Genomic DNA, 12689 nt, shown 5'->3' on the forward strand with positions numbered 1-12689 from the left:
ATGTCTGTACACGTTTTTTTTTTTTTTAACAGATGTACATAAAGAAGCCTATAAAGATACATTGTTGCTGTTGCTCATTGCTAAGTAATGCTGACACTTTGCACCCCCATGGACTGCACACCCCAGGCTTCTCTCTCCTTCACCATCTCCCAGAGTTTGCTCAAACTCATGTCCATTGAGTCAGTGACACCATCCAACCATCTCATCCCCTGTCGTCCCCTTCTCCTCCCGCCTTCAATCTTCCCCAGCATCAGGGTCTTTTCCAGTGAGTCAGCTCTTCACGTCAGCTGGCCGAAGGACTGCAGCTCTGCAGACTGTAAACACTAACTACCTCTAGGGCACGGAATTGGAAAAGAAAAGGCAAAAGAGAAAAATGTCCTCTGTATAATCCTGCACTAAGTTTTTTGATATGAACAAATTTATGCAATTTTCAAAATATTTTAAAAAGGGACAAGAACATCTGTAAGCAGGCGTAAGATTTCTGTGCTACCCAAAATCTAAAAGATGAAGAACTATGACTCCATATAATTAGAGCAGAAAAAAGAAGATCTCTCTACCAACCAACACAGGAGGTGACTCTACTCTTCCCACCCCAGCCACCTGCTCACCCCAAAGCACCCAGACCTCTAGAACATTCTCTGCTGGACTCAGAAACACAGCACCTCTTCACAGAGTCCTAAACTGGTTCAGGGTGACGGCCTGACACTAGATTAATATTCTGCTCTATCCTGGTCAGGATGCCTTCACCCTGACAGCTTTGAGGAGGGCTATTTCCCAGTTCCCTTGTTGAGAACACGCCTTGAGCATGCTGTTTATCTGGAACATTTCAGGGAATACATAGAGCTGATTCACATTATCATACACCAGAAACTTACACTGTAAAGCAATTATACTCCAATTTAAATAAATAAATAAAATTAAAAAAAAAATTAAAACACGGACAGGAAGGGAGAACTGTCAAACACAGACACTGGCCTCACCTCTGTTTGCACCATTAAAGGCCTGTGCATGCGAAGGTCGTACACAATGCCGTACACGTCCACAGTGTTCTCGTTCTCTATCTGATAGATAAGACGATCGATGGCCACGAAAGTGCCCGTCCTTCCCACCCCGGCACTGAAAAACAGGGGAAAGGAGCACGTCAGCATGGGTTGAGTGTGCTAAGTCGCTCCAGTCATGTCCGACTCTTTGTGATCCCATGGACTATAGCCCACCAGGCTCCTCTGTCCATGGGATTCTCCAGGCAAGAATACTGGAGTGGCTTGCCATGCCCTCCTCCAGGGAATCTTCCTGACCCAGGGATCGAACCTGAGTCTCCTGTATCTCCTGCGTTGGAAGGCAGGTTCTTAACCACTAGCACCACCTAGCATGGGTCACCTCTACTATAAAACTCCCACTTCCCCATTTGTACATATATCCTGCTCTGCCCAGCTATCAGGCTTTGAGGGTCAAGGCCAGGACCATTAACCATTGGTTTAATTAAAACCTCAGCAAGTCAGACTGTACTAGCTTGGAACTGGGACCCAAGTCCTAACGTTACTTTCAAATCAGATGCCACAAATAAAACACCTTGTTAGAGGTCTTTAATCTCAGTCCCATCAAAGTTGCCACTGTGTCTAGGATGGCACGTTTCATCCATTTCAATCTGTTACTCTCAAAGGGTAACAAAGTCCCTCCCGTCTTCTGTCCCAAAATCAATTCCTTTAGCTCCAAAGCTAATCGATTGTTGTTCTGCAGGAGGAGGTGGCAAAGTTTTCTCTTAAGGACCAGAAAGTAAAACATCATCAGCTTTGCAGACTCATCCTGCCACTGCAGTGTGGAAGTAACCACAGACACTATGCAACCAAAGGGACACGGCTGTATTCCAATAAAACTTTACTGATGAAAACAGGCAGCCAAATAGATTGTGGTGATGGCTTGACGGAGGTATACTCATCTCCAAACTTATCAGGTTGTATACATTCATGTGCAAACAGTTTTTGTATGTGGAAAACATATTTTTAAGTAAATAAAATGAACTAGAATTATGTATCTCAACATTGTTAAACAGCAAACCAGAATGCTAAAGAAAACAGGCTGCAGAATGACTTATACATTATAAAACCTAGTAAAAGTTTAAAGCTATATAAAACAATAGAGTTACCTACACATGCAATAAAATATAAAAGCATGCAAGGGAATAATACAGATCAACTTTAGGACCAAATGTGTAAGAAAGAGAATGGGATAGGAGGCTAGTAAGTAGAGACTTTAATTATACCTGTAATGTATTATTAACAAAAAGAAACATATATGGTGTCATGCTGAGCTTTGTTAAATTATTTTCCGCATTTTTGTAAGGTTGAAATATCTCAAAGGGAAATATTATAAATAAGAAATAAAATATGTTACAATGTTTTTTAAAATACAGTGAGCTGACCAAATCTGACCCATAGGCTATCATTTGCCAATCCCTGTTCTAAAGACTCAAGGTTTAGGGAATAAATCCATTGTCCCATATCCAAACCTCCTTGAATTTATAAACACCTACTGCATCCCCTCTCAGGCTTTTTTCTTTTTTCGAAAGTGTCCATATTTATGATTACATTTGAAATCTGTCACATATGCATACCTGCAATGCACCAGTATCGGCGAATCAGGAGGGCTCTGCTTCATGTAGTCACGAACAAGGTAGCGGAAGTTGATGAGTAGATCAGTGGTGTCAGGAACACCATGGTCAGGCCAGGAGGTGAAATGGAACTGACGCAGAGGGTGACTCTCACTTGTTGGAGTCTAAAAACCAAGAAACAAGCTTAGAGCCAGAGAGAAAGGCAAGCTAGAGCAAGCCATACCTGAAGGCTGAACTGCACGGTACGGCTGAAAAGCAGCTCAGACGTGATTATGACTACAAATTAGAATTATATGCTGGTAAAAGAGCTAATAAAGTGCTTGCACGGACTGCAAATCCGTATAACATGCCAAGCAGGAGGGTTTGCTGTCTCCCTTTTAAGAAGGGGAAACAAACTTTCCAAGTTGTGAAGCGACAGTCTCTTAACACTCAGCTCAGCGGCACAGATCTCGTATCCTTCGGTTTTGAGCTCAGAATCTTCCCTTTTTACCACAGGCCCCTGCCAATAGTGCACTCACATTCTTATACCTACACCTCCTCAGAGCTTCATAAACCCCCATCCCTGAACCCAAGCGGGAATGTCACCAGCCAGAAATAAATTTATGCAAGTATAACTATGAAAACCAGTGCCTTCAGGGCAAGAACTGTCTCATAATTCACATGTCTTCCAAAGAATTTTGGCTTCCCTGATAGCTCAGTTGGTAAAGAATCTGCCTGCAATGCAGGAGACCCTGGTTCAATTCCTGAGTCAGGAAGATCCACTGGAGAAGGGATAGGCTACCCACTCCAGTATTCTTGGGCTTCCCCTGTGGCTCAGATGGTAAAGAATCCACTTGCAATGTGGGAGACCTGGATTCAATCCCTGGGTTGGGAAGATCCTCTGAAGAAGGGAAAGGCTACCCACTCCAGTATTCTGGCTTGGAGAATTCCATGGACTGTATAGTCCATGGGGTTGCCAACAGTTGGACATGACTGAGCAACTTTCACTTTCTAAAGAATTTAATAAAGTGATAAGCAATCAGCAAGCACCAAGTAAATATTTAGAACTGTAGGGATTTAAGAAAGGACTCCCCGCCCAAAAAAAAAAATCTATTTCAACTTCAGATAGACAATAGAAAGTGAAGCTCATTATAACAGAGTTAGTTACGACACAGACTGCCTTCCTACAGTGGACCAAAGCACATACCTTTAATTATCAGAACTCTGCCCTGGCTGAACCATCCCCATTCCTGAGTCAACTGCACTCGCTATGCCTACACCTGGGGACTGACCTCATCTGTGTGTACTACACCTGGATGGCAGGCGTTTGCGCAATGACAGCTACCCTTTGAAGCATATTTATTTTCTTTTTTAATATATATATATATCAGGGACTCCCTGGTGGTTCAGTGGCTAAGACTCCGTGCTTCCAATGCAGGGGCCCTGGGTTTCGACCCCTGGTCAGGGAACTAGATCCCACCTTCCGCAACTCAGACCCAGTGCAGCCGCATAAATAAATAAATGTTTAAAAAAAGAAGAATGCTTCTCCTAGATTTCAGATTATTTCTCTAGGACAGATTCTCAAGCTTGAAACCAGATCAAAGGGGAACAGATATTTCTATGCCTTTGATATAAACTATAGAGGGTTATACTGATTTACACAGCCATCAAAAGGTATCCGAGTCACCCACGACAGTGACTCAATGTTTAAATACCGTTTAAAAATAAAAAGGACATATACTGACTTCTTAGAATGCCTACACAACTTAGTTGCATTTGTTTTCATAACTTTTGAGGGAAAAGGAGGCCATATGGATATGTCCTGGACTCCTCTTAACGTAAATGTCATCATAAACTATCTCAACAGCAAACGGACACTCCTGATGTCAAATTTCCAACCAAACAATTCAAAAGGGCCTTGATCTGTAAGAAAAACTCTATAAGCAGGTCACCTGGAAGGGGAAGAAAAGAAGTTAAAGATGCTGAGCCATGCTCCTAAGATTCATTTACGAATAACTTATGAAACTCTCAAGCAAGCAAAGCCAACAGGTTGCATTAGGGTATATGCAGATACAGATTGTTACATTCTATAAAGAAGAAAGCGAAAATATTTTCCTGATGCATAAAAAAAAATGGTTTACATCAATATCAACCTAAAAGTGTCACCCCCAAAGTAATGGATACTAATTTTATATGAGATCTATGCGTCTTGACTCCTTACTTACATTTTTCACTGTGAAGTCTCTGATGGTCCATTCTGGAAGAACAATTTCGGACGTCATTGCCACAGTTATGTCCCCATAGTCCTGAGCCTGCTTGGAGGGCCAGTACTCCTCACATTTGGTCTAGAATGAAATGCAAACACTCAGATCACACAGTCTGCCATCACTGAAACCTCACAGGAGATGAGATCTTAAAACCGAGCATCAGAGTCTGAATCCATGCCTTATGTGGGTTCTGCCTGACCCTTGGAATTTTGTATTTTAATTTTCAATTCCTACCAACTTTATAAATTTGGGAGTCTTCCCATAAAAATCTAGATTTCTGGTTTCTCTTGAGAAATCAGAAGACCTAGCCAACACTGAGCCCCCATTTCTGCACAGAAACTGATTTACAGCTGGGCAGCCACTGTTCCTTCACAGGGGACCCTGTGCCCCGCTGGCTCTCCAGCCCTACAGCAACCCTTCCACCAACTGTTCACTAAACTTCTCCACGTGCAGAAGAAATGAGAGCTTTTCTCAAGACTTTTAAATATACACTAACTCCAACACAACTATGGACACCAAAAAAAAAAGAAAATCAGATTAAATCATTTTGGGGTCTTTGATTTTGACAGCCAGTGGGCAAATGTGAACAGAAATAAAAATCAAGAGACAACCGCTCTCTGAAAGTATCTGAATCCCTACTTGGTAACTGACTTTTTAAAAAATGAGAGGTTTGTTTTGCTTTAAAAACAGATACCTGCTTCTCAACTCCAGAGATGCTAACTCTGGCCCAGAGATCTGTATTTATTAAATGATCCCAGCTTCTGCTTTTTAAAAAATCTTAATTTGTAGAAAATCAGAAACACCTCATGGTCTTCCCTGCTGGCTCAGACGGTAAAGAATACGCCTGCAATGCAGGAGACCTGGGTTCGATCTCTGGGTCAGAAAGACCCCCTGGAGGAGGGCATGGCAACCCACTCCAGTATTCTTGCCTGGAGAATCCCCACAGAGGAGCCTGGCGGGCTACAGTCCATGGGGTCACAAAGAGTCAGACATGACTGAGCGACTAAGCACAGCACATAAACACCTCATGCTCAAATAAGAGACTGACTTAAATGGTACTTGATGTTAGCACTTGGTGAAATTTGGGAAGAAGGTAACACTAAACTATGCCATTTCATTTTCTGCATGAAAGAGTAAGGTTAACCTCTGACATTTTTTTAGTTAATTCATGTAAAAAGTTATATTGATTTTGATGTAATTTTTCTCTTTGTTGAAACCAATTGAAAACCAATAATTTAAGTTGTTCATGATATTAGTAACTTTGCCACATGATACACTAAATAAATTTTATTGGTTGATGCCAAAAAGTATCCTGGCTTCTGGACCACTGCTCCAAGAAAGAACACGGGACTGGGCCATACACTGGCATGGAGTTTTTGCCTAAGTTGGTCTCTTACCAGCTGGATTACGTTGCTAACTTGTGGGCAAGTTCTTAAACTCTAAGTTTCAGTTTCCCCATCCATAAAATAGTAACATCTCCCAGGGTTGTTATAGGGAAAAATAACATATATGGAGAATCTAGTGCAGGTAATCAGTCAATTCTAAAGGAAATCAACCCTGAATATTCATTGGAAGGACTGATGCTGAAGCTCCAAAATTTTGGCCACCTGATGTGAAGAGCCAACTCACTGGGAAAGACCCTGATGCTAGGAAAGATTGAGGACAGGAAGAGAAGTGGGTGACGGAGGATGAGACGGTTGGATGGTATCATCAACTCATTCAGCTGGTAAAGAATTTGCCTGCAATGCAGGAGACCCCAGTTCAACTCCTGGGTTGGGAAGATCCCCTGGAAAAGGGATAGGCTACCCGTTCCAACATTCTGGGCTGAAGAATTCCATGGACAGAGGAGCCTGGTGGGCTACAGTCCATGGGGTTGCCAAAGAGTCGGACACGACTGAGCAACTTTCACTTTCACACTTTTCACACACCGACTCAATAGACATGAGTTCGAGCAAACTCGGGAGATAGCGAAGGACAGGGGAAACCAGGTGTGCTGCAGTTCATGGGGTCGCAAAGACTCAGGCACAACCAGGCATCTGAACAACAACAACAATACAGGCTCCTCTCTCCTCTCACTTAGTCATTAACTTCCACTTCCCTCCCAATGTAAGATGAACGAGGGCCCTCAAGCCGCAACTACTGAGCCCATGAGCCACAACGAAGACCCAGAACAGCCAAAAATTAGTTTTTTCTTTAAAAATGAACAAGGGCCCATTTAAATTTGTCTTGCTCTCCATTAACTATGTTGTTTTCATTTATCTAACAGATATTTAGGAGAACGTTCCATGTGTGAAGCCTTGGGTTCAACAGCACCATAAAGTTTATCTGCACACATAAGCAGTAGCCTTTCGTTTGCATAATAACCTGCTCTAATGTCAGAAGCAGGTACAGAACCCAACCTTCTGCGTCACAAATAAAGCGAAGACGGGAACCATCTCTGATTGCTCTTTGTTACCTCTGCCTCCTCCATCCCCAGCCCCCAGCACACGGCCTTACACACACTGCTGCTGCTGCCGCTAAGTCGCTTCAGTCGTGTCCAACTCTTAGCAACCCCATGGACTGCAGCCCACCAGGCTCCTCCATTCATGGGATTTTCCAGGCAACAGTACTGGAGTGGGTTGCCATTGTCTTCTCCACCTTTCACACACAATTGGGGCCAGACACACATCTGCTCAATTAAAGTGAAAGAAAAGAACACGGAAAGAAATGATGCCTGTCAGGTTCCCACTCTCCCCAGGATAGTGCGAGCGCCCTGGAATAGCAGCACCAGGAATTGGCAGAAACGCAGCTCTGGGGTCCACCAGAGACCCTGCAGGCAGAAACCCTCCAGAAAACTGGAAACCTTCCAGGTGACCCCGAGGCACGTTAATGTTTCAGAACCACGGGCTTAGGGACTTGACTCCCACCCTATTCTTCAAGTAACAGACCTACATGAAAAGATTCACAAAGCACATGAGGTCCTATTCCTCAAGCACAGACTTTTCTGAATTTAGCCCATGGTTTTCAATTCCCCTTGGTTTATTTGTGGAAAAGTGAAAGCGAAAGTCACTCAGTGGTATCCGACTCTTTGCAACCCCATGGACTGTAGCCTGCCACGCTCCTCTGTCCATGGGATTTTCCAAGCGAGGACACTGGAATAGGTTGCCATTCCCTTCTCCAGGGAGTCTTCCCAACCCAGGAATTGAACCTAGGTCTGCTGCATTTCAGGCAGATTCCTCACCATCTGAGCCACTAGGGAAGCTAAAGGATTTTATCACTAGAAGAAATCTTATCTTTGATGGGGGGATTCCAGGCCATCACAGGGGAGAGGGAACTGCTGAGACTTATCAGGGGATAAGTTGGAAATTTTGCAGAAAGAAAGGGTTCCGATGTTAAAAACTCAGTTTGAAAATCACTGAATCACTCAAGTTGGTCATCTCACAGGTGCAGCTGGTTGCTCCGGGACAAGACAGGCTTGTACCCATTCATAGAGCTGATGGGGACTTCCCTGTGGTCCAGTGGTTATGACTCTGTGCTTCCAATGCAGGGGGCATGGGTTCAATCCCTGGTCAAGGAACTAAGATGCCATATGCCACGGGATATGACCAAAAAAATGCATTAACACGGATCTGATGAAGGATGGAGTCGCACAAAGTTCTTTTGTTGCACTAACCCAAATCTTGATGTCTATTAACTCCAGCAACAGTGACTTAATGTATACAGAACATTCTTCTCTCCATAAAGAAGGTAACAATAACACAGATTTTTTTTTTTTAACTTTTAGAGGAGAAAAAGACAAAAAACACATTTCTAAGACTAGAAGTGCTAATGCTTTGGGGAAGTATCTTTTTTAAAAAAATAGGTTTTAAAATACCCTCCACCACAGTAACTATGAATGAATGAACTGAACTGAATAACAATAAAAATAAAAATTACATACCCTTCCCTGTTCAACACATTTGGTCAGCATGACAATGGCATAGACATTTTTCTCCCAAACCATACGCCAAAAATCTTTCAGAGTGTTGGGTAAAGGTCCTTGCGTGGCAATGAAATCTTCTTTGGAATGGTAGCCCTAGAAAACGGAAAGCAGCACAGAGTCAATCTCAAAGAGACGGAGGAGGAGCCCCAAGGACCTCCTCCAGCCAGCACGGCGAGCCCCGCTCCCCACTCACAGGCATGTAGTTGGCGTTGATGTAGTCGTCAGTCGAATGGGTCTGAACTGAAAGTTTGACACGGGAAATGTCATCTGTGACATTCAAAGAGAAGAGTTCTACGTTAGGATACAGAATAGAATATTTCATCTCAGAACAGAGAAACAAGTGCAAAACGGCAACGCGGGGGCTCCGTCACACCTTGACGCTGCCTGGCTCAGTGTTTTAGATCCACGGCCTTATTGCATTCCCGCCGTCACCAGATATGACCGTGGCACAGAGAAGTTGCATGATTCCCTGGGCAGAGCTAGTTAAGTGGCAGAGCCAGGGTTCGAACCTTGACAGTCTGGCACCGGTGCCCAAGCTCTGAACCACTCCAGACCACCTTCTAGATGAAACCAACTACTTCCTTCCTTGGGTGTATGCCACAAGCCAGGGAAGGCCCTCCACAGTTATTTATCCCTCATAACCATCCGATGAGCTTCTGTGCCCATTTTACAGATGAGAAAACTGAGGGTCAGAGAGGTTAAGTGATTTTTCCAAACTCTTTCATCTGGTGAGTGGCAGCCAGAATTCAAATCCAGTGCCCTTTCCACTATGGCAGGGTAGATCCTCAGGGTAAAAAGTTAAGCCTTTCACGCTTTCCCTATTCTCATTAAAAAGTTGTTATAAAAAGATAGTCCCAAATGCAAGAATAAACTGAGTGTCTAAGAATACTATAAGTGGTATGTGTGGAATCTCAAATATGACACAAATGAACTTATTTACAAAACAGAAACAAATTCACAGAGTACACTCAATGTGTTGTTGTTCCTGTCAGGCTACAGACATTGTCAATCCTCAAAAACAGGAATGAATCCAAATATAATTCACATCTAGCCATGGAATGTACTCAGCCAACCAGAGACATGTCTGGACAAGCAGAAAGTGTCACTCCCCACTTCTCCTTCACTGGCTCCCCTTTTGTTCCAGAACTGTGTTTATGTTGGAATAAAGGGGCATACACGGGCTGTGAGAGCAAAGGGGCTCAAAGCATGGACTCTGGAGGAGTCTGCAGGACTCTGCAGGAAATGACCAGATCCAGTCCAAGTCTGGTCCCACCATGACTCTGTGTGACTTTGGACAAATCACTCAGCCACTCTGTGCTGCTTTTTTTTTTTTTTTGCAGAACATCCTACTGCCTGTTCCGTAAGGCTATTGTGAGGCTGAATCCAACAGCTTATGCCTAAACGCAGTGCTGAGCACACAGCAGGTGACTGATGGATGGCTGTGGAAGTGGCTGGTTAGTACCCACATTCCTCTGCCCCCTGCTCCTAGAGACGTGATGTCCAAGATGGGGTAAAAAAGGGAAGATGCGGGAAAAACAACTTACAGGGCAGAACGTTGTTATAGCGATTCTTTCCTCTGTTCTCAGCCAGTTCAGCTGCATATTTAGGTAGGTTAATTCCAACAAGCTTCAGATCCTGAAAGCAGACCATAAGAATTGTTCATTCACTCCGTGTCGAGATAGTATTTATACGGCACAAAGAGTATAGCAGGATAACGTGCGAATGCAGAGATGTTATGGGTAACACTGCATCCCCAAAAAGACATAGCAGTTCTAAGCCCTGGTACCTGTGCACACAACCTGGCTGGAAATTACAGCTTTTGTGGATGTAATCAAGATAAGATGAGGTCATACTGCAGAGGGCAGGGCCCTTAATCCAGTATCACTGGTGTCTTTTTTTTTTTAATTTATTTATTTGGTTGTTCCAGGTCTTAGTTGCAGCACGCAGGGTCTGTTTTTATTTGCGGCATGTAAACTCCCACTTGCAGCACGTGGGACCCACTTCCCTGACCAGGGATTGAACCTGGGCCCCCCGCACCGGGAGCGCAGAGTCCTAGCCACTGGACCACCAGGGAAGTCCCTGATACCTTTTTAAGAGGAGAAAAGACACTGAGATAGAGACACATAAGGGAGACACATAAAGATGGAGGCAGGAGACTTCCCCGGCAGTCCCATGGTTAAGACACCAGCGCTTCCACTGCAGGAGGCGTGGGTTCAATCCCTGATGGGGGAACTAAGGTCCTGTGGGCCATGCAGCATGGCCAAAAAAAAAAACCTTCTCTCTTCCCTTGAAGAGGCTACCTCTTACCCAAAGCTTCACCATAAAACAGAAACAGTTTTCCCAACTTTCAGGAAAAACATAAAGCAAATAAAACGACAACATTCAACAACCACATACTTCATATTCTTCTGCAAACCCACAGTTGGAGTCAGCTTGCTGTTTCTTGAAGTAGGCCTCAAAATTCTCCACTTTGATTAACTTGGATCTAGAGGAAAAAACAACGTGTCAGGATTGGCTGCATTCAGTCAAGTTCACGCTCAAGATAGAAACATGCAAGTTATTTTTTAAAAAGCAAAATGTGTACTCACTTTTTAGGTCTTCACCGCAGAAAAGCAAAGAAAAAAAAAAAAAAAAGACAATTAGAAAAAAAAAAAAAAAATGACTCAACCACAACTCCAGAGATTTTTCCCCAAAGACGAAAACCTATAGTATAATGGCAGGGGCTGGTTGGGGGAGGTTCACTGTAATGTAATTCACAAAACACTGAAATGTGAATCAGGAAATCTGACTTCTAGACCCTGTTATATAACTGAGTGGCTTCGTGACTCTGAGCAAGTTCTCTCCTCCTAGGCCTTGAATAACCATGTTTTGAATCACAAAATATATATTTATTGGTAGAATACGGCAAGTATAGTTCTACTTGGCATGGTAGAACATGGCAAGGAAGCCAGCTTCAGGAGACAAGCCAACATGGGTCCTTGCAGGATAACAACGCTAATAAGAACTTCTGGGTGATCAGGTCCAAACGTGTCAATCTGGAAAAATGGCAGTGGTTCCCATCAAAAAAAAAAAAAATCTCAAAATAGTCACTGAACAGATTGGGGGATTAAATGTCTTAAGGCTCATAAATGTAGAGACTTACTTAATTTGAGAAAAGGTCACGTCATTGTTCTTTACACCTTTCCTACTTTGAAAGAAAAACAGATGCATTAGATCAAAACGGCTTAATACTGTGCCTTTCCTGTGTGTATCTACAAGACGCTTCTTCCCTGGGCCTTAGTTCATACAGCGCATCAGATCCTGTTCACAAACACTGAAGCTTAACGGTCTAAACCCGTGAAGTTCCTCGCTTTTATACCATCTAAAAGTATCACAGGATCCTACTCAAGCAACTTGCAGGACTTTCTCTGAGCAAATACAGATCAGCAGCACCGCGCTATCACACAGTCAAGCTCACTACTTCGTGCTCTGATTTTTGTTTCTGTTTTTTGAGTAAGCCTTTCTGAAAAAGTTAATGTAATAAACCAGAAAACATATCCAGTGTTGGTGAGGGACCAGCGGGGTGGGCGGTTGGGGGGGCCGGGGCGGGGGGGGAGGGACCTGGAACTCTTCTGTATTGCTGACTAAACCCCATACTGGTATTAAAAAAAAAAAAAAAGGATAAAACTCTGGAAGGCAATTTCGCAGTATGTACTAAAATTAAAAACATGCATACGCACTGACCCAGCAACTACCCCGCTTGGAATGTGGCCTAAAGGAATAACTATGATTGCGCCCAGATTTACACACAAGGATAAGTAACAGTGGCAAGGAAGGACACAAAAGCGTCAGAAAATTGGCTGAATAATTTCCACACAGCTGAACACGCGATAGC

The 12689-nt window shown here is 43.4% G+C and overlaps 1 protein-coding gene and 1 non-coding gene across 2 annotated transcripts in view; both read right to left on the reverse strand.

Moving 5' to 3' along the window:
* The window catches only part of PTPRJ (protein tyrosine phosphatase receptor type J), a 171490-nt gene that overhangs the window by 2402 nt on the left and 156399 nt on the right, over positions 1-12689 (reverse strand). The window contains exons 16-24 of the mRNA XM_025266043.3: positions 11958-11999; positions 11404-11412; positions 11213-11300; positions 10360-10450; positions 9009-9082; positions 8774-8908; positions 4813-4932; positions 2612-2772; positions 981-1116 (exon numbers count right to left, since the gene is read on the reverse strand). Coding sequence (XP_025121828.3) covers positions 981-1116; positions 2612-2772; positions 4813-4932; positions 8774-8908; positions 9009-9082; positions 10360-10450; positions 11213-11300; positions 11404-11412; positions 11958-11999 — 856 coding nt within the window. The remainder of the gene's footprint in view (positions 1-980; positions 1117-2611; positions 2773-4812; positions 4933-8773; positions 8909-9008; positions 9083-10359; positions 10451-11212; positions 11301-11403; positions 11413-11957; positions 12000-12689) is intronic.
* Positions 10817-10889, reverse strand: TRNAG-CCC. The gene has a single exon. It is a non-coding gene; the product is annotated as a tRNA-Gly (tRNA).

The sequence above is a fragment of the Bubalus bubalis genome, chromosome 16, assembly GCF_019923935.1.
Source record: "Bubalus bubalis isolate 160015118507 breed Murrah chromosome 16, NDDB_SH_1, whole genome shotgun sequence".
Taxonomy (NCBI): domain Eukaryota; kingdom Metazoa; phylum Chordata; class Mammalia; order Artiodactyla; family Bovidae; genus Bubalus; species Bubalus bubalis.